At 38.3% G+C, this 26,270-nt stretch overlaps 1 protein-coding gene across 1 annotated transcript; it reads right to left on the bottom strand.

Moving 5' to 3' along the window:
* On the bottom strand, window positions 1–23,730 carry spns3 (spinster homolog 3 (Drosophila)). The gene is given in 14 exon segments (XM_036580443.1): window positions 1–545; window positions 7,000–7,171; window positions 8,240–8,338; window positions 8,435–8,500; window positions 8,698–8,887; window positions 10,733–10,812; window positions 10,814–10,886; window positions 13,221–13,363; window positions 14,725–14,791; window positions 15,957–16,108; window positions 17,401–17,537; window positions 19,371–19,436; window positions 19,550–19,789; window positions 23,476–23,730. Coding segments are annotated over 13 exon segments (1,515 nt in total). The 5' UTR covers window positions 19,776–19,789; window positions 23,476–23,730; the 3' UTR covers window positions 1–501.
* Window positions 23,731–26,270: the final 2,540 nt, after the last annotated feature.

Below are 26,270 nucleotides of genomic sequence, written 5' to 3'. Positions count from 1 at the left end.
TTTTGTAATAAAAGTTTATTGAAAATGTGGTAAAATTGAAATTACACATATGACACATTCATTTTAATCTGGCAAAAATGAAATTAAGTATAAAAAAACAAAAACTATGTATAGAAAGACTCTGAGACTGTATAGCACATCCCCGCATGTTTTAGAGAACTGGACTTCGGTCAGAGCAATTCTGCTGTAATTATTGAACATGGTAAACATCAAAAAGTGGTCGTTTGCTTGTGGAATGCAAATCATGTGACTACTTCTCCGGATGTGACAGGCTGGTTTGTGTGTAATTGATGGTCATAAGCAGATAAATCACACAAATAAAGTGTGAATAGTTTAAAACTTTAAATTAAAATAAAATAAAAAAATCTATCATATAAAAAAGGCCTAAACTTTAAAACTATAATGCTGTTAAGTGCACCTGAATGTAAGCCTACACAGGCCTGGAGCTTAAAACACTCCCTTGTCGTATCAATCTGCTGAACTGTGTGTGTGCTTGCTGTGTCAGGTCGAATCAGCGGGGGATTCATTTTGGACTGGGGTCTCTCCTGGAACAAAAACAGTGACAGACATGCAATCAGAGCACAGAAAAACTGCAAAAAAGCAAAGAAAATTCATTGATTATACTTGCTTTACATCACAAGCTTAAAGGATCTCTGTGATGTTCATACAGCACTGTGCAAAAGTCAGAGACCACCTTTTATTTATTTGATTTCCAGTCAAAACGGCCATTAAAAGGAAAAGAGAAGTCAAAGGAAAAAGCAGATGTTTCCAAAAGTTTCCAAAGCTGGAGTTCAAAAAATAAAAGATACAAATAATAAAACATACAGAGAAAATGGGGCTCTAAACAACCACCAGAACTGTCCCCTTCAGATACACAGTACTTAAAACCAACTTCTAAGACTAAACCTTGGAGTTGTGGAAAAATCTCAGATTTCCTTTGTAAAACTGAAAGCAAGTCCTGTGAAAAGAATGAAATCTGTAATACAGGTAAAGAGTTGAGGCTTTTGTGTGATTTTCTGTTAAATATATAAAATCTGCTTTTTTCCTGACACTGAGAAATGAATAAGTTGTACCTGATGGCCGTTTTGACTGAAATAAATTAAATCAAGGATGGTCTCCAACTTTTGCACAGAACTGTCCATGTTTTAAAGGTGGAACTGGTTTTTAGTTCTGCATGGCTCTGCTTTGATCACGAAAAAGGATGATATGAAGGAGAGTTATTTTTACTCAGGCTGTTTTTTTATACCATAACATATACTGACTGGCCACATTAGTAAGGGGAATTCTACTATTTTTTCAAACTTACTGAGTATGTTTACATGCATTTAATAATCCGATAACTGCAGAAAATCAGATTTTGTCGGTAATGTGATCAACGTGTTTACATGCTCTTGAGTAATCAGATAATGGGAAACTCCGGGTTTACATGAGTCGGGCGGTAATCAGATTTCTACTTTGCAATAAACCAACTCCCAAACTCCCAAACCAAACTCACAGAAGAAGACGTGACGTAAACGTTATGTAAAACTCGAACTTCATGCTGCGGTTTTTCAGTGCCTCTCCAAAAGTGTTTTGCTGCCATCTCGCAACATCCACCGTCTGTTCTCGTGCATGAGCAGACTGAGAAATCCAATAGAAATAGGAGTATGAGTTTACATGCACTGAGAAATCTGATTACTGAGCTAAAATCCAACTCTCTTTATCGGATTTCTTAATCAGATTTCTAGATCGGACTATAGCATTTACGTGACCATTTGAATAATCAGATAACTGCAGAATCCGTATACACACTCACTGTCTCCTTTTATCACAGTGGGGGTGATAAGAAGTCTGTGGCGTTTAATGCCTCTAAAAGCTCCCTCACAGAAACTTGCCACATGAAATAGTTAGAAACAGATGCCTGAGACAACGAGTGCGTTTACCTGCACTCAGTAATCCGATCATAATCGGATTTCTGCAATTATTTGATTATTCAAATGGTCATATAAACTCATACTCCGATTTCTTTCAGATTTCTCAGTCTGCGTATGTGTGAAAACAGACGGTGGTACCGGAAATAAGCCAGCAGCTTTGCTGCTAAATAAATAAACATGTTGATCGGATTGCTGACAAAATCTGATATTCTGCAGTTATCGGACTGCAAAAAATAAAACTGTGGACATTCCTCTTTATACAGGGGATAGGGAGAGTTACATAGCATTAACACACAGAGAGCGAGAGAGAGAGAGAGAGAGACAGATAGAGAGGGGGTGAGAAAGTCTAGAGGCTGTTTGAGATTAAAAATCACAAAATAAAAAGAAATGGCAAAAGAAAAAGAGGGAGGGATGGAGAAATAGGTAGAGACAGAGATAGTAATACAGAAAGAAAGAGTAGGATAAAGAGAGAGAGAGAGAGAGAGAGAGAGAGAGAGGGAGGGAGAGAGAGAGAGAAAGAGAGAGAGAGAGAGAGAGAAAGAGAGAGAAAGAGAGAGAGAGGGAGGGAGGGTGGGGGTTAATCCTTGCAGAGAAATCACAGAAAACAATTCACTCTTTCATGCCACACCAACTCTCCTTCTCCCCCCTCTGTCTCTCTCAGCGTCTCTCTCTCTCTCCATTCTTTTCCCTTTCCTTCTCTTTTAAAGGTGAACTCCTCCAATATTTTGAAATATCTTCATAATTAAATGGTTAGGATGTGAAGTCATTTAGAGTGGTTTGGTGTGAAATGCTCCATTCTATAGAAACTTACTGAGTCGGAATTGTTCACAGTGGTGGTGATAGGAACCAGATGTCTAAAGAGTTTAATGACGCTAAAAGAAATAAATGAAATAGGAATTTGCTGCCTTATGCCTGAGACATGGTTTTACTGATTTTGTTTTAGAAGCTTTTGGCCCAAAATGTATTTTTTTAAAAACTTTTATGGCAGAAGGGGCACATGCAAGTACTGAAAGGCAAAACAGCCCCTAAAAAAAGTATTTTTTTCAGATCTACCACTATTTTACCATTACCAACATAACATAGAAAAAGTCAAAGGATACGTGTAAATTCACTGGTGATTCTAGAAAGTAAACAATATTATATATTTATGTTGTGGACATCGAGACCCTTGGATCCTGTCACCACCACTGTAAAGAAATCTGAGTCTCTACAATGAACCATTTCACACCAAACCACTCTGAATGACTTTGATTGCACCTCTGATTTTTCAGTGGAATTCCCCTTTAAGTAGTAGCCCTTGATGTAATTAAACCAATAGGACACCCATGTCAAGCTGTACCCTTTTATATCCCTGAAAAGCTAAAGCAAGTAGGAGAAAGACATAGAAAGAGGACAACAAGGCCTTTTGTTTCATCTACCTTCAGTATGAATCCTAAAATATGGCATTCCCTTGATGTTTATGTGCTGGAATTAATCTGTTTTGCTTTGCCACTAGCTGTGTTCTGACCTAGTGTTAAAGAATGTCTTGTCCTTGTTGTTGTACGGATAAGAACATCTTTTCAAATATACTGTATGAAACGTAATCATTAGTCTGTTGGGTGCTGGCATTTAGAATGGTCATGTTTTGTGTGGACCTATATTCCAAAATGTTGGGACAGTAGGTGAAATGCAAATAAAAACATAAAGCAGTGGTTAGTGTATCCACTTTGACCTGCATTTACACAAAAGAAGGTCTAGGCCAAAAACAGCAAAACTTTCATGACATTCGATTCCTCAGACGGCACTGCGTTAAAAACCAGCATGTGATGGATATCACTGCATGGGCTAAGGAATACTTTGACAAATGGTTGTCAATAAACACTGCTTATCCACAAATGCAGCTTAAGAATGTACTATGCACGGTGGAAGCCATTTGTCAACAAAGTCCAGAAACATTGCTGACTTCTCTGGGCTCGAGCTCATCTGAAATGGACTGATCCACAGTGGAAGTGTGTATTGTGGTCTGACGAGTCAACCTTTCAGATTGTTTATGGAAATAATGGATGTTGTCTTCTCTGGACCAAACAACAAAAAGACAATCCAGATTGTTATCAGCATAAAGTTCAAAAGCCAGGGTCTGTTATGGTATTGGCGGTGTATTAATAGGTAACTTGTATATCTGTGAAAGCACTATTAATGCAGAAAGATATGTACACATTGTGGAGCAACATATCGCTGCTGTCTTAACAAAACCTCATACCTCCAAAATGATAACTTTACAAGGGAATGAAAAAATATACTTTTAATGTAAGTCAGTGGGACCTGACTTAGTGACTTAGTGACTCCTTTCCAAGTAATGTTGAGTCATTTCTATTGGTCATCATGAAACTGACATACAATGTCAGGGGCAACAAGCATTTTCAAATTATGTCAAAAACAGAAAAACGACAAAAATGGGAATGCAAAGTTTTGTTCCAACAGCAGCGATATGCTGCTTTTTAGACGCCATCTTTTTCAGGGATGTCCATGCTTATTTCAGCATGACAAAACCAAGAAACAGTACTGTACACTTCACTTTGTTGTAATAATTAGAAGTGCCAGTCACCTTGAAATGATTTGGAATTGAAATGATCCAGTGGCGGTGCTGTGATGAGGCCCAGTGCACCTAGGCCCAGTCATTACTACTCCAGACTCTTCTAGCTTATTCCCAGGATTAAAATATTATAATAAATTAAGCAAAACACAAATGAAAATGCACTCACTAAATATGTGGCATATGTAACGTTCTATTTTTGACAGTGATCAAATCAAAATGCCAGTTTGACCAGCAACTATATCTGTAAGTCTTTTGCTAAGCAATTTGCAACTAACTCAAATGACTGGGTATAAAAAGAGCATTTTAGAGAGGCAGATTCTCTCAGAAGCAAAGATAGGCAGAGGTTCACCAATCTGTGAAAAACTGAGTCTAAAAATTGTGGAACAATTTCAGAAAAATGTTCCTCAACATAAAATTGAGAAGACTTTGAATATCCCACCATCTGCAGTACATAATATCATCAAAAGATTCAGAGAATCCGGAGAAATGCCTGTATGCAAGGGACAAGACCAACGGTCAGAATTGGATGCTTGTAATCTTCAGGCCCTCAGGCAGCACTGCATTAAAAACAGGCTTGATTTTCGTACTGGAAATCACTGCATGGGCTCAGGAACACTTCCAGAAATCACTGTCTGTGAACACAGTTCACCGCGCAATCCACAAATGGAAGTTAAAGCTGTATTGTGAAAAGAAGAAGCCAGTTGTCAATACGATCCAGTTCAAAAGCCTGCATCTCTGGTGGTATGGGGTCGCATTAGTGCCTATGGCGTGGGCAGCTTACACATCTGGAAAGGCACTATCAATGCTGAACAGTGTATAAAGGTGTTAGAACAACATATGCTCCCATTCAGACAACGACTCTTTCAGGGAAGGCCTTGTTTTTTTCACCAAGACAATGCTAAACCACATATACTGCATCCATCACAACAGCATGGCTTCACAGAAGAAGAGTCCGGGTGCTGAACCGACCTGCCTGCAGTCCAGACCTTTCATCAACAGAAAACATTTGGCGCACCATGAAACGAAAAATTCAGCAAAGAAGACCCAGGATTGTTGAGCATCTAGAATCCTACGTCAGACAAGAATGGGACAACATTCCTCTCCTAAAACTCCAGCAATTGGTCTCCTCACTTCCCAGGTGTTTACAGACTGTTGATAAGAGAAGAGGGGATGCTATACAATGGTAGACACGGCCCTGTCCCAACTTTTTTGGGATGTGTTGCTGCCATCAAGTTCTAATGAGGTAATGTTTTTGATGAAATGGTAAAATGTCTCACTTTCAACATCTGATATGTGTTCTATGTTCTACTGTGAATAAAATATGGGTCTATGAGATTTGCAAATCATTGTGTTCTGTTTTTATTTATATATATATTTATATTTTACACATTGCCAACTTTTTTGGAATTGGGGTTGTAGTTTATCAAGTAGTTTATGAGCAGTGAGAGTATTTTGCAGATGAATGTGGAGAGGGCTGCTATGTGGATTTAAGTATCGGAAGCATATGAACACGGCTTGTTTTAAAGAAGTAGCCAGGCACACAATATAGGATTAGATAAAAACATTGACTACAGTTATCCAAATATGAACAGCTCATCAACACCAGAGACATAATTGCCTCTCATTACCAGGATATTAGAGTCATTAAGATCATTATTGCTGCGATGTGCAAAGCGAGAGATACAAGGTTTCCTATCATGAGCTCAGAGTATTATGTGTTCTGGTTGACTTGCAGGCTGTTTGAACAAAGCTTAGCAAATGTCTCAGCTACGGTTAGATTTTGCAGTATATATCCCCCTGCTTACAATGGTGCATCTGTGAACTGCTGAAATGCACTGGACTTAGCTGAACTGAAAGGAACTAAATGAATATGAATTGAATTCAGTTGTACTGACCACAGTGCCAAGCGTCAGCTAGAGTTTGAATTTTACTGAGTGGAATTCACATGATTTGAAATAATTTCATTTGAACTGAATTAAACTGAACTCAGCCTTACTAAACAAATTTCATGTGAACTTAACTAATCCAAGCTGAACTAGATTCATATGAACTGAAATATATTGAATGCAGTTCACATGAATTGAATTGAACTGAACTGATTTCAGTTGAACTGAATCCATATATATTGAACAGAGCCAAATTCGTATGGACTAAACTTAATTCAAATGAACTGAATTTAATAGAACTGAACTGAATTCATGCAAATTAAACTGAACGGAATGTATACGATTTGAACTGAATGTAACAAAACCAAATTCATATGAACTGAATCGAACTGAACTGAACTGTACTCCAACTAACTGAACTCGTATATGAACTGAACTGAACCAAATTGGACTGAATGAAATTCATCTGAATTGACCTGCACTGAAGTGAACTAAACGAACTGACTTAAAATGATTTAAACTGATTTGAATCAAACTGTTCTTGTGCTACTGACTTTAAGCTCTGTAAGTAAAACGTTTTACTAAGCCACACTGCACACAATCCATCATGCTCTTCATCTGTTACCTCTCATCAGCATCTCTACGGCCTTCCTGTCTGCTTTGATATAGAGGGCAGTCAAGAGGAAGAAGAGTCCTCCCAGAACGCCAACGAAGGGGCAGACGAGAACGCTGTACTCCAGACTGCGGAACCTCCAGTCAGGAGAGTCAGGCTTAAACTTACTCAGAGCATCGGAAATCTGAACACGACACATAGAAATGACATGGTCAGAATGCAGCTTATAGCCATGCATGTCTCTGAAGGGTAATTCCACAGATTTTGCAAAATTAAATAGTTGAGATATGGAGTAGTTCAGAGTGGTTTGATGTGAAATGGTGCTGAGAATGGTTGCAGAGAAGCTTACTGTCACAGACTGTCTGTACAGTGGTGGTGATAGGAACCAGAGGTCGCAAGATTAATAATGCAAATTTAGTCATTTTATTTAATGTACAAAATGACCAGTGGATCTACACATCTCCCAAAGGTTTTATTTTGTAGCGTTGGCACTGCTTTTTATTGAAACAGCGGAGAGAGAAACTGATAAAAATGCTCTTTATTGAAACAGCGGCAAAGGGGAACTGCTACACAAACGGAATGGGGAAAGATGACCGACAGCAAAGGACCACACACAGACAGTGAGTCACTTCAAAAACCACCAGTTACTGAGAAGTGCATAATAAACCCAACACTAAACTTATACCATTTTGCTACTGTAATAAACATTATTAAACCATTTTATCCAAACTAAATAAGGGCTGCGGAGAGGCACAAGGAACTCTGGGAGTCCTCTACGTGCTTTTCCCCACTCTTCCAATTTGCCCAAACCTTAAGTCCAGTGGCAGCGCCACAATATGTAATGCTGATAATGATAAAATGGTGGTAAATTTTAAAAAAAATCATTTACTTTGGGGACTGTTTTGCCTTACAATGCCATTCATTTACCTCTCTGCTATGAACACTATTGTAAAACAATCTCAGACATCAGGCAACTTATTCGTGACCATGTCATGCAACAGTTTTCTATGATTTTAGAGGCACTTAACCCTTCAGACGTCTGGTTCCTATCACTGCCACAAACACTTCTGACTCTGCAAGTTTCTTTAGAGTGGAGCATTTCATATCAAACCACTCTGATGGACTTACATCTTACTGATTTAACTATGTAGAAATCAAAGAAGGAAAACTGACAGGAGAGAATTATTGTTGAAAGTGCTGATTATAAACAATATGTACACATTTTCAGTAAACATTTGAGTCGTATGCTTACAGCGCCAAGGAGATACGGACTTCCTGCATCACCCAGGAGATGACACACCATAATTTGCAAGGCCTCAGCTGTTGCCCTTCTTGTTGGTACAACAACATACTGAAACAAAAAATGCATATACTGAGTTTAAGGCATTTCCAGGATAATGCCAATCAACCTATAAGCTATCAGGCGCCAAAATGTTCAAGTTCTTACCAGTAGGATGTCAGCAAGAATGGCCCAGTTTAGTGAAAGCAGAGTCTCTCCAATACCAATGCATGCCTAGATGATGAAACAAGCGAAGGAATGGAAATGAGTGCTTAGACTTTTCGATATAGCAAAATCAAAAGCATTTATGGCTATTTAAGAACCTACATAGTCCAATTCTCTGTGTATTGCTTCTGAAAAAGCAAGTGCAGCTTCAGCACATCCCAAAGAAGTAAAGCTACTTTACAGGGAGGATAGAGACTGGAACGTACGTATGTGCCTGGAATGCTGGTGGCCGCCAGAACAATGGCGATGAACAAGCAAGGTGAAGAGCTGAGCATGCCCACAGCGCAGATGAGCGGGTCAGCGTTGGCCACTCTGTTTCTGAGCTTCCTGGATATATAGCTGCCGATGAGAACCCCCACGATGCCCGTTCCCACTGTGATCGCCCCAAAAATGTAACTGTGGCAGGAGAAAGAGAGAGAAATAGCACACCAAAGACACTTTAAAGACCCAGTTCCAAACAATGTAAAACTCTTTTTTAAAAATACTTTATTGTCAGTAAGACACAGTATATGGTTACTATTAAGCGCAGTCAAATCCAATCCCAAAGAACTATATATGTATATTTGTATACATGTATATGCATGTTCATATATATGTCATTTACAGTGGTTTGGTGTGAAATGCATCGTTCTAGATAAACTTTCAGAGTCAGAACTGTTCACAGTGGTGGTGATAGGAACCAGACATCCACCTCCCTCATAGCAAGTTATTAAATGTGCTGCCTGATGTCTGATACATTGTTTTATGATAGTTTTCTGATAACATGTACTTTATTCAATGTATTCCAGTCATGGTGGAGGGACACATGCTGGATGTTCTAAGGCAAAGTAGTGCCTAAAGAATTTTTTCTGATCGTCCACTATTTTACCATCATCAACATTACATATAAAACTCAGAAGGCACATGTAGGTTCACTGGTGGTTTTAAATAGTGAATAAAATTGGCAATATTTGTTGTAGACATTGAGACCTCTGGTTCTTATCACCACCATTGTAAAGAAATCTGAAAGACTGTGTCTGTATGTTTCCCTACAAATGTATTATTTCTCATCAGATCCCTCTGAATGACTGTGTTTACATCTTATCCACTGAATTATGGAGAAATGTTGAAAAAAATCTGTGGATTCCCCTTTGAGACATGACTTAAAGCAGCATTATGTAATGGTTTTAACTGAAAGCAGTATTCAGCAAATATTGGTATTGTTTGCTCTTTGGCTCCCCCTACAGTGTATTTCACTTTTACACCACTGTCGTAAATACAAATCACTCTGTAAGCCCCCCTCATGTACACATGCATTTGTTGACGAGCTGAAGGATACACACTTAAAAATTATGGTTCTTCAAGGGTTGTTTAGTAAAGAAAATGGCTCTGTATAGAAGCATGAACACTCAAGGAACCCTTTGCATGATTAAAGGGTTCTTTGCATCGTGAAAGGGTTCTTCAGATTGATGGAGAATGTGCTGTCACCCTTTTTGAAAAGGGTTCAATATAGCACTAAAAAGGGTTCTTCTATTGTTATGATGTCAGGCTTGTTACAATAGAAGGCTCTATATAGAACCATCTACAACACATTCTCTATCAATCTAAAGAACCCTTTCATGATTCAAAGAACGCTTTAATCATGCAAAGGGTTCGTTGAGTGTTCATGCTTCTATATAGAACTAAAGAACCTTGGAAGAACCATCATTTTAAGTGTGTACAGATTCCGATTCCGCTTCGCGTGCACACACATCACGCTGGGATATGGAAGCTTCAGATTTCCACCGTGATTTCTGTGTTTCTATGCGAACACAACTGTAATCAGGAATGTAATCTGTTGTGTCCATATGCCTGCATGATGTGTGTACACGCCAGATGGAATCAGAATTCACAATTTCACATAATGCAGCTTTAACATGGCATGTCACTGTTGGCTATATTAAGTATTTCAATAAAAATATTTATTGCTATTGCTTGTAAATGGCTTTGTTCACCAATTTTGGGACTTTGAAAGGCAGTTCTGCTGCTGAAGCTGACCCTTGTGTTAACTCTAATAAGATAGCTAATGAGCTAATAAAGTAATGGAACAGCTCCTAAGATGGTGACAGGGATTCTCCTAAGGGCAAATGGCAAGGCCAAGTTAATGAGGGTATATTAAAATAAGTAATGAAGCAGGTGGTTTGTGACTTCATCAATGACACTCAAATGAAATGTACCAGTGCTGTGTAAAGATAGAGAGGCACAGGTCAATCCTGTGTGTACCTGTCAGAAGGGTCACAGGGTTCTTTAGAGCAGGCAGGAGTGAGGCCCTGTAGGACACGTGCACGGGAAAGGAAGGTAGGGTGTCCAAAAGGCCAATGCCCCTGTGACGAAAGCCATGGCGGTCACTCCTAAAGAAGACCAGACGAAGCTTCGGCTAGAAGAAAACATGTATAAACACATACACACTAACTTAAAACTGTTTCACAGATGGAAATGTTCATAAAATTTACAGTTCACATTTTTGTAGAGTGGGCACAGCGGACCTTATTCATCAAAGTAGTCTGTGGTCAAATCTGAGCACAAAATGAGTTTTGTTATTCATCACTTTTATCTGTGGCATATCTTACAACCAAGTTCACATCTGGTAGGAGTGTGTAAATCTGAGTGTAACAGTTTTTCATCCTGAAAAAATTTGTGGTTAACTAAGCAAAAATATTATCAATGTCATCTATTTTACCAATAGAGACCAATAGAGTGATGAGAAAAAAAAAAACATTACTAATAATTTGTGTACATGGCGATCATTTTGTTTACTTCATAAATTTTATTCTTTCCATGAGTCCCTACCGAAATATCTGCATGAATTAGGGCAGTCTTAATGTAAATGATATGCAAATGAGGCCCCAATTAGGCGCTTGATTTCATGCACTGCGGCTGATTCATCATTTGTGCTCAAATCTCTACTTGTTTCCACGGCATATGAAACGGTCATGAGACGCAGAGTAGTTTGTATGTCATTGAAGGTGGTCAAATCTTTTTTTTAAAAAAAAAAAGCTACTTTGATGAATAAGGGTCAGTATGTTTGACGCTCTTTAAGTTCAAAATCCAGAGGTAACGTTTCAGCCAGAAATCCAATTAAAATGTAGATCAGTCAAGACATGTCTGGTGTCTAAAGTTTGCTTTTTAGTTTTGCCCTGAACTGCATGTCTATCATCATACACTCGCCTCAGATGCTCAATGCTGAGTGGTTGCATAATCTCAAAAAGACAGAATGGTTTCTGATACTCCATACTATACAATTATCTACAACCCCTCTTTCAAAAATGTTGTAACGCTGTGCAAAGTGTAAATAAATACAGAATGCATTGATGTGCAAATCATTTAAACCCTGCATTTAATTGAAAATGGTACACAGTCAACATATCAAATGTTGAAAGTGAGAAATTTTATCGTTTTTTGAAAAAATATATGCCCAATTTGAATTTGATGTCAGCAACACATTTCAAAGAAGTTGGGACTGGTGCAACAAAAGACTGGTAGGGTAATGCTAAAAAACACCGGGTGGAACATCTCACAACTAATTAGGATAACTAGCAACATGTCAGTAACATCGGTCTTACAGAAGTATGGATGGGGAGGGGATCAACACTCTGAAAGACTGCACAGGCAAAAATGGACTGATTTAAAATGGACTAAGGCAAAGTGGAAAAGTGTCCTGTGGTCAGACAAATCAAAATTTGAAATTCTTGTGGAAATCATGGACACCGTATCCTCTGGGCTAAAGAGGAGAGGGACCATCTGGCTTGTTATCAGCACACAGTTCAAGAGCCAGCATCCATGATGGGATAGGGGTGCATTAATGCACATGCCATGAGTGACTTGCACATCTGTGAAAGCTGAATGATATATACAAGTTTTGGAGCAACACATGCTGCCATCCAGATGACGTCTTTTTCAGGGAAGGCCTTGATTATTTCAGCAAGACAGCAGCAAATCATATTCTGCACGTATTACAAGCTTCATAATAAAAGAGTCCGGGTGCTAAACTGGCCTGCCTGAAGTCCAGACCTGTCACCCACTTAAAACAATTGGAGCGTTGTGAAATGAAAAATACGACAAAGGAGACCCTGAACTGTTGAGCAGCTGAAATCCTGCATCAAGTGAGAAAGGGAAAACATTTCAGTTTCAAAATAACAGCAATTGGTCTCCTCAGTTCCCAAACGTTACAGAGTGTTGTTAAAAGATGAAGTGTTATAACACAGAGGTAAACATGGCCCCTGTCCCAACTTTTTTGAAACACGTTGCTGGCATCTAATTCAAATGAGCATATATATTTCAAAACCCAATAACAAAATTCTCAGTTTCAACATTTGATATGTGGTCTTTGTAGTATTTTCAATCAAATCTAGAGTTTAACTGATTTGCACCTCATTGTATTCTGTTTTTATTTACATTTTGCATGCCATCCCAACTTTTTTGGAAACAGGGTTGTATAACAAGTACACACAGTGTCACTAATGTGAAGCACTAGTAGCTATTTTAGTGCTAATGTTGCCCTCTTGTGGAGAATCATCAGCCTGCTAAATGTGAATGAGTGAGTGAGTGAGTTATAAGCCAGGCCTGTGACTAAAAACGGACAAAACTACATTGCATAGCTGAAAACAAATTGTAGTAACAATTAAAGCCAGAATTTCTTTATACTTTTGTCCACATTGTGCTAGGGTAAATTGTGCAAGTCTAGTTGAACCATCACTGTAATTTTACCCACTTTCTGAGGAGATACTTGACATCCTCCCAGTAAGTTGTGCTTTCAATGCATGTTGTCCCTTGGTTTTCAGATGCTCCTCGAGGTGGGTTGGGGATCAGGAACACCAGCAGCACCAGGCCTGGTCCACCCAGGATGGGGTTGAGCTGTAGTAGAACAAGCACTATAGGTAACTATTGTGTCCAGCTTTAGTTTACATCAGGGGTGCTCAACCTTGCTCCTAGTGGTCTATCGCCCTGCATAGTTTAGTTCCAAAACATTTTTAATTTAGCTAATAAATGCCTTTAGAGCATCTGAATATTAGAGTCCAAACTCAGGTCTTGGCAGACAATAGTCTTAATGGCTTAGTCATTCTTAAGGTTAAAGATAAAATGCGCTACCACAGATGGTTTTTGAGCTAGCTGAGCATTTTTTCTCTATGATATTTGGGGGTGGTTGGAGGGAGGAGGTGAAACAAGATATTATTGGTTAATATTATTTTTCCTCACCTGCTGGTGCATAATAACTTAAAGGACCCCATCTTACATTTTTCTTGTGTTTTATTGTTTTCCATGAGATCCACTTGTGACATTTGTGTGGGTCATAATTCATTTCTCCATGGCCATTTTCAAACCTCTCTTTATCTCTTAGAATTAAACTGTTTTTTTTTAATACTGTGCCTTTAAGACTGATACATTTTCGCTGTGCAAAGATAAACAAGTGTCTCCAAAATGGTAACTTTACAAGAGAAGGCAAAAACATTCTTTTTTTGTAACATGTAAATGTAAAGAGATTTTGTTCCAAGCAAGTTTGGAGCATTTCTGATGGTCCATTCATCATGTGATTTTCACACAATCAGAAGGGCAGCCTGTGTGTTCAAATGTGGTAGAAAAAAAGGAGATAAAAAAAGCAGCGACAATACGCAAACGACTGCTTCCTGACTGGCTGCCCAATAATGTGCCTCAGGTCAATAGCAGTCTGGGCTGAAACACTCCTAATAACTTCAGAGTATGTGGGTGGATCTAAACTGCTGTAGGTTAAATAGGTGGATGCATGTAAATGGCTTGGTTTTTGTTACATCACAAAAGCCAAAAATCCAAAACAGTCTGCTACTGCAGCTTAATTTTCATAAATGGACTTTATGGACTGAGGAGTGAACAGTATTTCATCACTTTAACGATGTTTATATACTATATTAAACTCTTTTAGAGAGAAGTGAGCAGCTCAGTTTACACTTTAATCAAACATCATAAGACATTTTTAAATACATTTTTGATGGAGGATTATGTGTCTTTTCTTACTGTGTTTTAAATGAGATGATACTGTGACCCTTTTCACAGCATGATTACAAACGAGTGGACATTTTCCACATTTGACTAATGAAGTCCAGGCTGGTTTAAAGGCATTAAGCTGAATCAGACCCAGTACAAAGCTGGACTGTTTAACATGGTCAGCACAATCAAACATTTAATTAGCATATCCATTCATCTGTGTCCTGACTTCCCAAGGTTTAAAAGAAGAGTCTTACCCTGAGGGCCCAACGCCAGTCCCCTGTAGCACTTGCAATTTTGGCTGCCAGGATGTAGCCAAGACCACTTTGATATGGAGGGAAATTGAAACAAAATACAAAAATGATTATTGTTATAACAGGATAATTAAAACTGACCCACAAGAAAGTGCAATATACAGCATCCATCCATCCATCCATCCATCATCTAAACCGCTTATCCTTCTGGGTTGCGGTGGGGTGCTGGAGCCTATCCCAGCTGTCATTGGGCGGAAGGCAGGATACACCCTGGACAGGTCGCCAGTCCATCACAGGGCAGACAGACAGACATACACATTCACACACACACTCACACCTAGGGGCAATCTAGCATGTCCAATCCGCCTGTCTGCATGTTTTTTTGGACAGTGGGAGGAAACCGGAGTACCCGGAGGAAACCCACGCAGACACGGGGAGAACAGGCAAACTCCACACAGAAATAACCCTGGTCACCCGGCCGGGAATTGAACCCAGTCCATTCTTGCTGTGAGGCGACAGCGCTACCCACTGCGCCACCGTGCCGCCCCAATATACAGCATGAACATCTTAAAAAAACAGGTTTTTCATGGATTCTTTTGCAAAGGCAGTGGTTTCAGATAGAACCATGACAACTCAAAGAAGCATATGAATGCTTAAAGATGCACTACAGCCAAAATAAAAATTGTAACCATTGCTTTATCTGTTGTAAGCATTTCTGCTTGCCTACTAAAACTACTTAAACCCCCTTCTGATGATGTATCTTGAAGGTGGGAGGCACTTTTACAAAGATATAACTTTACAAAGACATAACTGCTTTAGGGTGGACACTTGAGGTGTGGGCTGTAAGAAACTAGCTAGCTAATGCAGAAGGAAGCCAGATAGCTAATCTTACTGGCAGGAAACCAAATAACACTTCTATATTTATAACCCTCTACATCAGTGGCTATGATAGCAATGAGGATCTCTTTATCTCAGTGTGGGGATGCATGCTGGGCACTGTTGTGAGAGAACTTTGATGGAGGAAAACACAAAAAAGGATACAAATGAATGAATTCTCTTCAAATCTATGAGGATGAAGGATGTAAAGCCACCCTTCAGAATATTAGAATAATACACACCATGACAAATAACACATTAAACGCTAGTTTTAGGCCAAAAAGCCTCTTTTAATGGTTCGTTACATGTTCAAATGGTTCTTCATCAGAAATATATGGATATTTCTTTCCCTCATTTACCTTCCCACGGGGATAAAGATGTAGAAGAAGGAGATCATGAGTGTTCTTTTGGTGCCCGTGAACAGGTCTCCAATGATAGTAGGAGCAATGGTGACGTAACTGGCCTCTCCAGTCCCAACCAACGCTCGCAACAGGACCAGCACCCAGAAGTACTAAAAACCAGAAAGACATGTGTGATAGATTAATGTTACCAACACAGCAAATAAGTGTGTCCACTATTTGCCTTCATTGCACCTTCCATTCTTTTCAGGAGACTCGCTTTCAGTTATTCAAAGAAATCTGCAGAGATATTTTTCCACACCTGCAAAGTTCAGTCTTAGAAGTTGGTTGCATTTTCTACTTCTCACCAAGTAATCCCAAACACATTTAGTGATCTTAAGGTCTGGACTCTGTGGTGGTCAGTCCATTGTTCTGAGAACACCAGCAGCTTCTTTGATTTGCAAATTCTCGTCTTTTTAGTCTATTTCTTTTTCAGTAACAGCTTCTTGAGAGCTACACATCCTTTCAGTCCCATAGCTTTGAGAAGTCTGAAAGGATGTGAAGCTGTCAAGAAGCCATTACTGAAAAAAGGAAACAGACAAAAAAGAAGATGCGCTAGAACACCAAAACTGGACATCTGGTGGATGTGGAGTCTAAATTTGTACTTGGATTGTGAGAAGCAATAAATGCAACCAACTTCTAAGACTGAACTTTGGAGGTGTCAAAAAACATCCCTACAGATTTCTTTAAAAACTGAAAGCAAGTGCCCTGAAAAAGACGGAAGCTATAATAAAGGTAAAGAGTGGATTCTAAATGCTGAAAAATCTGATATTACATTCAGCTATTGAGGCTTCTCTGTAATTATAACCTTTTCCCACACTGAAAAATAACTAACTGTTTTGTTATGGAAATGTTTTGAGTGGAAGTTTAAGAAATGAAAGGTGGTCTCTGCACTATGTGATGTATTGAACAATACAATCAACAATTGCTTTATATTATTGAAAATTGTGATTCCAGATTTTTGAATAGTAGTGTATATAAAATAGCTACAATTATTAATATAACAAATGATTCCAAACTATTGGACACTATTACTGTATCATTTCACCTTTTGTTATGTGCAAAAGTTTGGGGACTCTCCTGGTCAAATGCATGTTTTTTTGGTTTTCTGCACATTTACTGTTTATTTGGTGAATTTAACATACCATGGAAAAATACAACATGAAATGTAGCCTGTGCAAAATTTAGGACTGTTTACTTTCAAATAAATGAAATTGTACAGTAAAAGGCCGAATTTATATTAAAGTGTGCTCTCTGTAGAGGATGTGTTGTTTTCACTTAGCCCAGGGGTTGTACAAACTTTTACACATGATGGTAAATCTCAGGAAGCGGGTTTAAACAACAGTTCCACAACATGAGTGCTTGCTGAAATACTAGAAATTCAGCCAGAATAGAGTTGCACTACCGTTTCTGTGACGAAAGAGCTGCACAGTGTTGTGACAATCCACGCAATCATCCCAAACACCATGATCAGCTTCCTGTTGTAGCGGTCACCAAGGTAGCCGAAGACTGGTGCCAGCAGCATGAAACTGCAGATGAAAACTGTAAAAGCATGAATGTTTCACAGCAGAACGTCAGCGGCTGATTATGTCTATTAAATAATTCACTTTGTCTTTCAAACTGTGGGGCTGCAGCCTAGACGCAGCTCTTATCACACATCAGGCGACACAGTTTCAGGCTGACTGATTGTAAAACTAGCTCTGGGTTGGATTATCTGAAGAGACAACCCATTTCAGGTTTGACATCGAGCCAGGCACATGCAACATCTAGCCTACGTGAGAGCATTATCTGAAAGTAGTTCCTTATTGTATCTATCAAAGCAACATAATTACATATCGTGATTCAGCTGTGGTGCTAGAGGAGGTCAATGAATGCTAAGATAATCCGTCAATTAGCTTCATATTAGCATGAGACTGTAAAAGCTACCAGCACAATGCTAAGCAGTTCAGCAGAACCTTGCATAAAACAGACTTTACTCAGAAAAATGCTGTCTTTGTTGAGGCTTAATAGATAACAAGTGTGTTGGTAGAGAGATATATGTCGACCTTGCACCACTGTAAACTGTGAACTTTTCATGAGTCAACAGGAAGTTGTGTTATAGAGTTAAAGATAACAATCTTAGCTTCCTTTTTTGTTGATATTCTTGATAAGCAATCAACACACAGTCCCACATACTATTACATTCACAGACAGAAGTTGAAATTGCATCACACCTTCAGTAAGGACTCTCTATGAATTCACTAAAGTGGTCGTGTAGTGGTACAGCTAACTAGCATAGCTTTCTATGTGTCACAATGACAAACCTACATTCAGTGCCATGTACTGTATATACAATTCACAGATGCACAGAAACTAGCTTTAAATTCATTACCATGTTAGTGGCTGTGGTCATTAAAGAGACATTTTTGCATAATTAAAGGCCAAAAAAGTCACTCAGAGTCGTGTGATGTGAAACGCTGCATTGTAGAAAGACATATCAACTCAAATTTTGAGTTGGGAACCAGGAGTCATGATGTGTACAATGCAAATGTAGTGAATCTAAACATGTCTTCTGAGTTTTTAGATGTAATGTTGATAAATTTAAAACAAAAGAAAATCTGACCTATGTATATTTTCTTTAGGGACTATTACCCTAAAGAAATACCACCCTGCGTGTAAATAAATACACTTTAGGCCAAAACTTTATTGCAAAACTCTCCGGCATCTGGCAACATATTTGGAAATATTTAATGTAGCAACTTTCTGTGAAGTAAATCTATTAAAGGGCCCATATCCTTCATTTTTTTTTCTACCTGATCGTTTTCCAACCACTCTTTATCCCTTAGAATGAAGTAGGTTTTTGTTAGTGCGCCTTTAAAACAGATACATGAGCTCTGTTCTGATTGGACGCCCTGTGATGTGCCTTGTTCAAAAAGCAAGGAGGACAGAAACACTCCTTATAACTTAAGAATGAATGGGTGGAGCTAAACAGATGTAGGCTGATGTGTAAATGTGTTGGTTTTTGTGACATCATGAAAATAAAGAATTGAAACAAAATGAAAATGTGAAATAGTTTCCACATGTGGAATGTAGGAAACATAAGAATGTTTACATACTACTTCAAACTATTTCATTTCCAAAAACAAGCAAGGAATTTTTGATTTTCCATGATATGGGCCCTTTAAAAGCTTTAGATGTCTGGCTCCTGTCAGCACCACTGTAACTCAGTAGGTTCTTCTTCAATAGCGCGTTTCACATTAAATGCATTGTTTCCAACTCTATTATTTAACTATGCAGAAATGTTGACATTTCCTTTAAAGTTAGTTACTGTTTGGCTTTTCAAGCAGCAGAACTCAGCATGCTAGCTGGTCTTGAGTGGTGCTTTGAAGCTGATACCTGTCTGTAGTAGACCAGATGTGCTGTCACTGATGACAAAGTATTTCTGGATGCTGGGCAGAACTCCTACAATACAGACAGAACAAATGCATTTGACCTTAAAACAAGGAATGAGAGATTTCAGGAACTCTGGTTTGCCATAACTTCCTCTACTGTTTGAGGGTGGTTGGTCTACTCACCTGCGATTGTGTAGCGGTCCATATAGTTGAGCAGATTCACATAACAGAGCACAGCCACAGCTATATAGGCCCGTTTAGGGGCGATGACGTCGCTTTCTGCAGAGGATAAGATGTTGTCTTCAGGCTCGCTGGCTATGGAGCCATAGCGGTAGCTCCCGCTCATGCATGAGCTCAAATTCAGCTTCTCTTTAGGCTGGGTTGGCCCGTTCGAGGTCTCTTTCTCCATGGTTACCAATGGTCCTAGAGGAAAGAAGTTTACAAAGCTTTAGCCCAGTGGATTTGTAGTTTAACTACAGTAACAGTAGACCAGGGCTGACCAGGTGCAGTCTGGGGAGTCGTAGTCCAGCACAGTTAGGTGATTTTTTCATTCAAACACACCTGATTCAACTCAATATATACTATGGTATATCATCATGATGACTTACTATGTCATAATTATGACCTAGTGTCTCATAATAATAGAATTTTCTCAAGTTATAGAAAATAACTCATAATAACTCATATGACATAGTATCTCAAAATTAAGATTTGCTAACTCATAATTCTGACTTACTATCTCATCATAATGACTTACTATGTCATAATTATGACATACCATCTCATAATTATGATTTAGTGTCCAATAATAATGATAAGATTTCATATTTATAGAAAGTAAGTCACAATTATGAGATGCTATGTCATAATTATGACATAAGTCATTATAATGAGATAATAAGTCATAATCATGAGATGCTGTCATAATTATGCAATAGTCATAATTGTGAGATTGAGATAGTGATTTTTTCCAGTATTTTTTTCTTCCTTGGTTTTTAATCAGCTACAGAGGAATCCATGCGCTTTCCTGGGAACCGGTGTCATGTGACACCATTGCTTGTCATTTTAGCATTTTCCCTGGAGCTCGATCCACAGAATCTGACAAAACTGGTTATCATGAAGATCTTTTTTTTTTTCAGAATGTTAGAGTGGGCAGGATTGAATCCAATGTGCCTCCGTTGAAAAACACATACTGCAAAATTACAGTACATTTCCACCTACTAATGCTAATTTCATATTCATTTAGTGTACCTTACAGTAATAACAGTAAAGAGGCAACTGAACCACAAATATACTGTGATGTTGATGTATTCTCCTGTATTTTTACACAACAACTGTAAAGGCACTCAGCAACTCAGCACTGTTCAATCTCTCACTCTGCATTTTGCCATTACTGTGCTAAATTAAAGCCACATTGGGACCACAGAAATTTACACAGAGAAAGGCAGCCAGTCTATTAGATAAGAAATACTATACTCTTTACAATGATGGCTCTTCAAGGGTTCTTTAGTAAAGAAAATGGTTCTATATAGAACCATGAACACTCAAAACACCCTTTTGAAATGCTTCATCAGATTGATGGAGAGCGTGTTGTATTTGACTCTATATAGAACCTTTTTGAAAAGGATTCTATATAGCACCAACAAGTGTTCTTCTATCATTACAAGCTTGACATTGTAACAATAGCAGAACCTTTGTTGGCGCTATATAGAACCCTTTTTAAAAATGTTCTATATAGAACCATCTACTCTGCAACCTGCAATCTGAAGAACCCGTTCACGATGCAAAAAACCCGTTAATCATGCAAAGGGTTCTTTGAGTTTTCATGGTTCAATATAAAACCTTTTTTTTTTCTAAAAAACCCTTGAATAACCATTTATTTTTAAGTGTGTACCTGTGTGTTATCTCAGCTAATGTTACCCTACATTCTAGTCTTTTTTATTCACCTCTTATCTTTTAGAAAAGAGTGAGTTTGTGAAGAGGCAGTAAACTGATTGCAAATGTGATAAATGATGTTGAAAGGTCTGGGTCTTTTTGGGGGGCTTTTTCAGGGGTAAGGGGGAGTTTAGCTGAAAAAATGACAGTTTTGTCATGTTGTTCGCAGTGTATTTCTTCCTAAAGAGTGGTAGGGCGTTTGAGCACTTTTAGATGACCACCTTAAGCAAAATGCTTCAGTAAAAAGTGGCTCATTTGACAGCTTAGTATTTTTAAATGGAAAAAATGGATATCAGTATTAGCCATTACTCAAGGTACCGAGAAAGAAATAAAAAGTGCTGTTATGCTAGAATTACATCTATATTAAAACAGGCTAATCTTGTTTGCTTGAGCACGTCGCAAACACAGCCATGTACTAAACAAGAACTCAAACCCTTTCCTCTTCTGCCTTGCAAATGACTGTAACCAAAGCAAGGACATTCTTTACATGTAATAACAAAGGAGACAAAGGAATTGGATACCTGTATGAATGTTATGTAACCTGATGCAGTGGCATTGTAGTACATGCTAATACAATAACTTAAGCAAGGCCATCACATTATTTATGGCCTAAGAAGAGCCTTGAAGAGCATTACGTACCAGCTGTTACACCAGAAATACTGTAATAGCAAATTCAATCTCTCTGCAAATCTCATTATGCAACAACAAGAGAATTACAGAAAATGATGCATGACCAAGTGGGTAGACCTTACAGCATGATCCAGTCGTCATCTGACGAATAAAACCCCCACCTCCCCAAAAGGCAGCAGAACCCTACTGAGTTCTCAAAGGGGAATTCCACCTATTGAGAAACATAGTCAGAATTGTTGACAATAGTGATGATAGGAACCAGACTTGGGACACATTTACAAATACGCTTGATGCCTAAGATATTGTTTTACGATAGCTATGAGATAATAGCTGTAGTATATCAAAATATGTTTTCTCATTGACTGAGGGGGTGAGTTTGGGGTGATTTCCTGGCAAGCCAAATCAAACGTCCTCACAGGCCCTGATCTAAAACATATTTTTTTAAATCTATTCATGGCAGAGAGGCACATATAATGTGCTGTAAGGCGAAATAGTCCCTAAACAAAACATAGTTTTTTAGATTTCTGACTATTTTACCATCATCAACATTCCATGTAAAAGCTTAGGACATATATGTAGCTTCACTGGTCATTTTTAGATAAATAAAATGATGATATCTGACTTTTAGTTCCTATCACCACAGTTGTTGGATGTCAGGTTTCTCTACAATACACCAGTTCACAAAAGTTTGAACACAACTGGGCAAAATACATGCTCTGTTGAGTTTCTAAGCTAAAAGAAGTCAACATGACTCCACAGGGAACTTAAAAATGTCACTTTTCTGCAATTTTATTGGAAAATTTCTAATAATTTGCTGAGTTTAAGATATTGGGGAGAAAAAAAACTTTCAAAATTCCAGGTGTATTACATTCTAAGGCCTTATATTCGGTAACTACATGGACCACAATATGCGTATATGTTTATATATATATATGTGCATATATATATATATATATATATATATATATATATATATAAATATATAAAAAATAGGTGCAATTCCCCTTTTCTAGTGCAATGCAGAGGAGTTTGTGAAAAATAAGACATGTTGAAACTATCTAGCACCTATTGCCTCAGGCGCTTCACAACGTGACACTGGTGAAATGAACAGTCATAAAAAAACACTGCCATGCTGTTTGTCTTCTAAACATTTAACTAGAAACAGGTCAGAGTTGCTCTGCTGATACGGCTGCTGGCAGACTTCGCACCAGTGAGATTCTTTGCGAATCTGGATGCATTCCTCATCCTGAGTGCCAATGAGAAGTGGCAACAATGCCACAGTTGTACACGCTGTGTTTTCCCACAACATCACACAATACCATGCGACTACTTCGCTCCAGCTCAGCAAAGAACACAAGAGGTCTTTGAGACATGGAGATGGTCATGGGTGTTCAAGTGAAATTGTGAGTTAATTCTCAGATCATATTGGTGAATAAAATGTTACTATTTTACAATACATTCCAATTAAATGTGTTTTACCAAAGTGGGCACTGAACTCAGATAGTAGAAGAAAACTCAGATAGTGATGCATCATACACGGGTACCTTCAAAGGCTGGTCATACAGTGGCTCACTCTGGGCTGGATGTGGTGCTGGATTCTTCTTAATTCAGTCCATTGTTTGTTCCCACAGCCTCTTCCTCTGGATCTCCTCTGCTGTTCTGATGGCTGGTAGCTGTGGCCGTGATTGGCCTGCGCTGATAAACTGAGGGAGATGTGTCTGTAACTTCAATAAAACTACCAGGTTATCAAGTGAGAACTGAGCCCTGCCCCCTCTCACTCAGTCCCTGGCTGGTCACACGCTTGCAAACAGTTCCTCCTTGTGACGCAATGTGCACCAGAAGCCAAATGCATTTTTTTTTTCGCCCCCTCCTCCTCTCAGCACATTCAGCGGGTAGGCCACCCAAGCCTTTCACACAGCTTTTGTATCTTTTCAACAAAGAAAAGAGGCCTATTCGGATCACAACATTCAACACAAAGGAATGGGAGCGTGAAGTATAACGTCTCATAAATGCTTGTCATTAACCATTTGCAGATCAAATTGAGTCCTGGATTTTGAAGCATTCTTAGTGGAGAATGGTTTTAGTCCAAGACTACATTTGCAGCATTTAGTAGATGCTCTTATCCAAAATGACTTACGATTTACATTTATGCAGGTAGGCAAAGGTGGTGTTAGGAGTCTTGTCCAAGGACTCTTAATGGTATAGCATAGGTTGCTTGCCCAGATAGGGAATCAAACGCTAGTCTACAGGATGGAAGGCAGAGGTGTTACCCACTACACTATGCCAGCTTACCCAGAGGTGTTACCCACTACTCTAAACTACAGTTATTCTGGACTGAGATGTCATACGCATAACCCTGGTCAAATAATGTGTTTTGTTGATTTTCAAAGTGAAAATAATTTAGCACCCCCTGTACAGGATTGCATTTTTTGGCTAAATTTATTGCATGATTTCTATTTGCTAGGTTTGACATAAAGAAAACATAAAATATTAAAGGTACCATAACTTTTGCACAGGCAGCATTCCATATTTTTTCCCCAATATGTTAAATTCAGCAAATATACCATAATTGTGCATTAAAAACAACATGTTCTCTGTAGAGGACGTGTACTTATTTTCACATTAATAAATCAACAAAATGTCATTTGACCAGGGGGGACAAAATGTTTGCACACAATTGTATATCTCTTATTTTTGCTTGCTAGTTCTGATGAGCTCTTTGCATTGCCAAATGGTGAAGGAAATCAAAACATTTCAGAGCTTGACAACCTTTCACCTCTAGGACAAGGGCCTCTATCGTGTAGAGTAAGCAAATTCCCACAAGGCCTTTCCCTATTTCTTCAAAAGACTTTGTGCTGTAATGTGAAGTGAAATTCGTACTGTTACCAAGACAAGTCATTGTGTAACAGAGAAATAAAACATTAAGGCAGTGCCTTAGAGGGGCATTCTGGCCTAGGACTAGCATTTAGTAGGTTCCATAGTGCATTAATAAATTCCATAGCCCATCATTTCTTCCTTCGCCCTCATCAGTGTGACAGAATTCATCATTTAATAACTTCTGTGCGTCCTCCATCAGTATTCTCTCACTACAATACCCGGCATGCACTATGCAAATGTAGGTCCTCCCACCTCAAAGATACATCATCAAATTGAGCTTTTTGTAGTCTTTGAGCTGGAAAAATTGACTCTAGAGGCTACCGCGGCACCACTGTAGGGTGTTTATAACAACCCTAGGTTGTTATAACCATAGGTTTTGTTTTTTTTTGGCCAGAATTTCCCTTTAAAATCCATGGGAACCCTGTACTCATTCACCATAAGGATTGTCTGAATTGAAACAAAAACAATCCATTTTCTTCACATTATCCTACATGTACTACATTGTTTTGATTTAAACTGGAAGTGGTCACTTCAACATGTTCCCAGAAACAGGCCAACATTGTGTCATATTGAAAGAAGTGGCTCTCTCTGCGTACAGATCGTTGTGAAATTTGCAGGGCAGGCGAGACCATCGCTATTGCTATTCTGTTCCTCTGTAAGTATTTTTGTTACTAGCTCCTTCTTCCCTGTTTTACTTCTAAGCTCTGATTTCGATTGCATTATGGTGGTTAAACTAACCAGAGACAAAGTTTCAAAGAGTGTGACATTAGTATTTTCCCAGCAGTCAGTATCATAATTTGAAAAAGGAACCATTCTTTGCCTGCTTAATTGTAAACTGTGATGTAGTTTAATTTTTGCAAATGAATCGAATTATTTGACTTTTGTTGGCTACATTACAATTCTGACCCCTAAACTGGTCTTTTAACTGTCAGATGCGGCTCATTCTACTGAACGAATTCAATGTCAAAGTTGAAAACACTGACTTTGCTATTAACTGATTTGGACTCAAGACCAAAATCTTTTTTTTTATTATTTTGAGTGAGTCTTAAATATGTTTATTTTATTAAAACAATTAATTGAACATTGTATTGCGTCACTAGAAATTTGATCTTTACACTACCAAAATATTCGGTTTCGGTAATAAAAATTTTAGCTAATTTTGAGCATTACTCCAAAACGCTAGCCTGTAAATGACTAGCAAACACAGTTTTAAACAGCTGTACACACATAAAATCATAATATTTTCATTAAAACTTCATTAACTGACTTGAACTTCAGACTAAAATCATTTTGTTTTGAGTGACCCTATACCTTAATTATGTTTATTCTAATAATATTCATTAACATTAACATTTATTAACATTCCACTTTGCCATAAACAAAATAATAACATTACAGAAACTTTGCCAAATATTTTGGTACTCCTAGCGAGCTCAAAAACAGAAGCCAGTACATGGCTAGC

Source organism: Colossoma macropomum, unplaced genomic scaffold, assembly GCF_904425465.1.
Source record: "Colossoma macropomum unplaced genomic scaffold, Colossoma_macropomum, whole genome shotgun sequence".
Classification (NCBI taxonomy): domain Eukaryota; kingdom Metazoa; phylum Chordata; class Actinopteri; order Characiformes; family Serrasalmidae; genus Colossoma; species Colossoma macropomum.
Note: the sequence above shows the minus strand (reverse complement) of the source record. Positions and strands in the feature narration are given on the sequence as shown.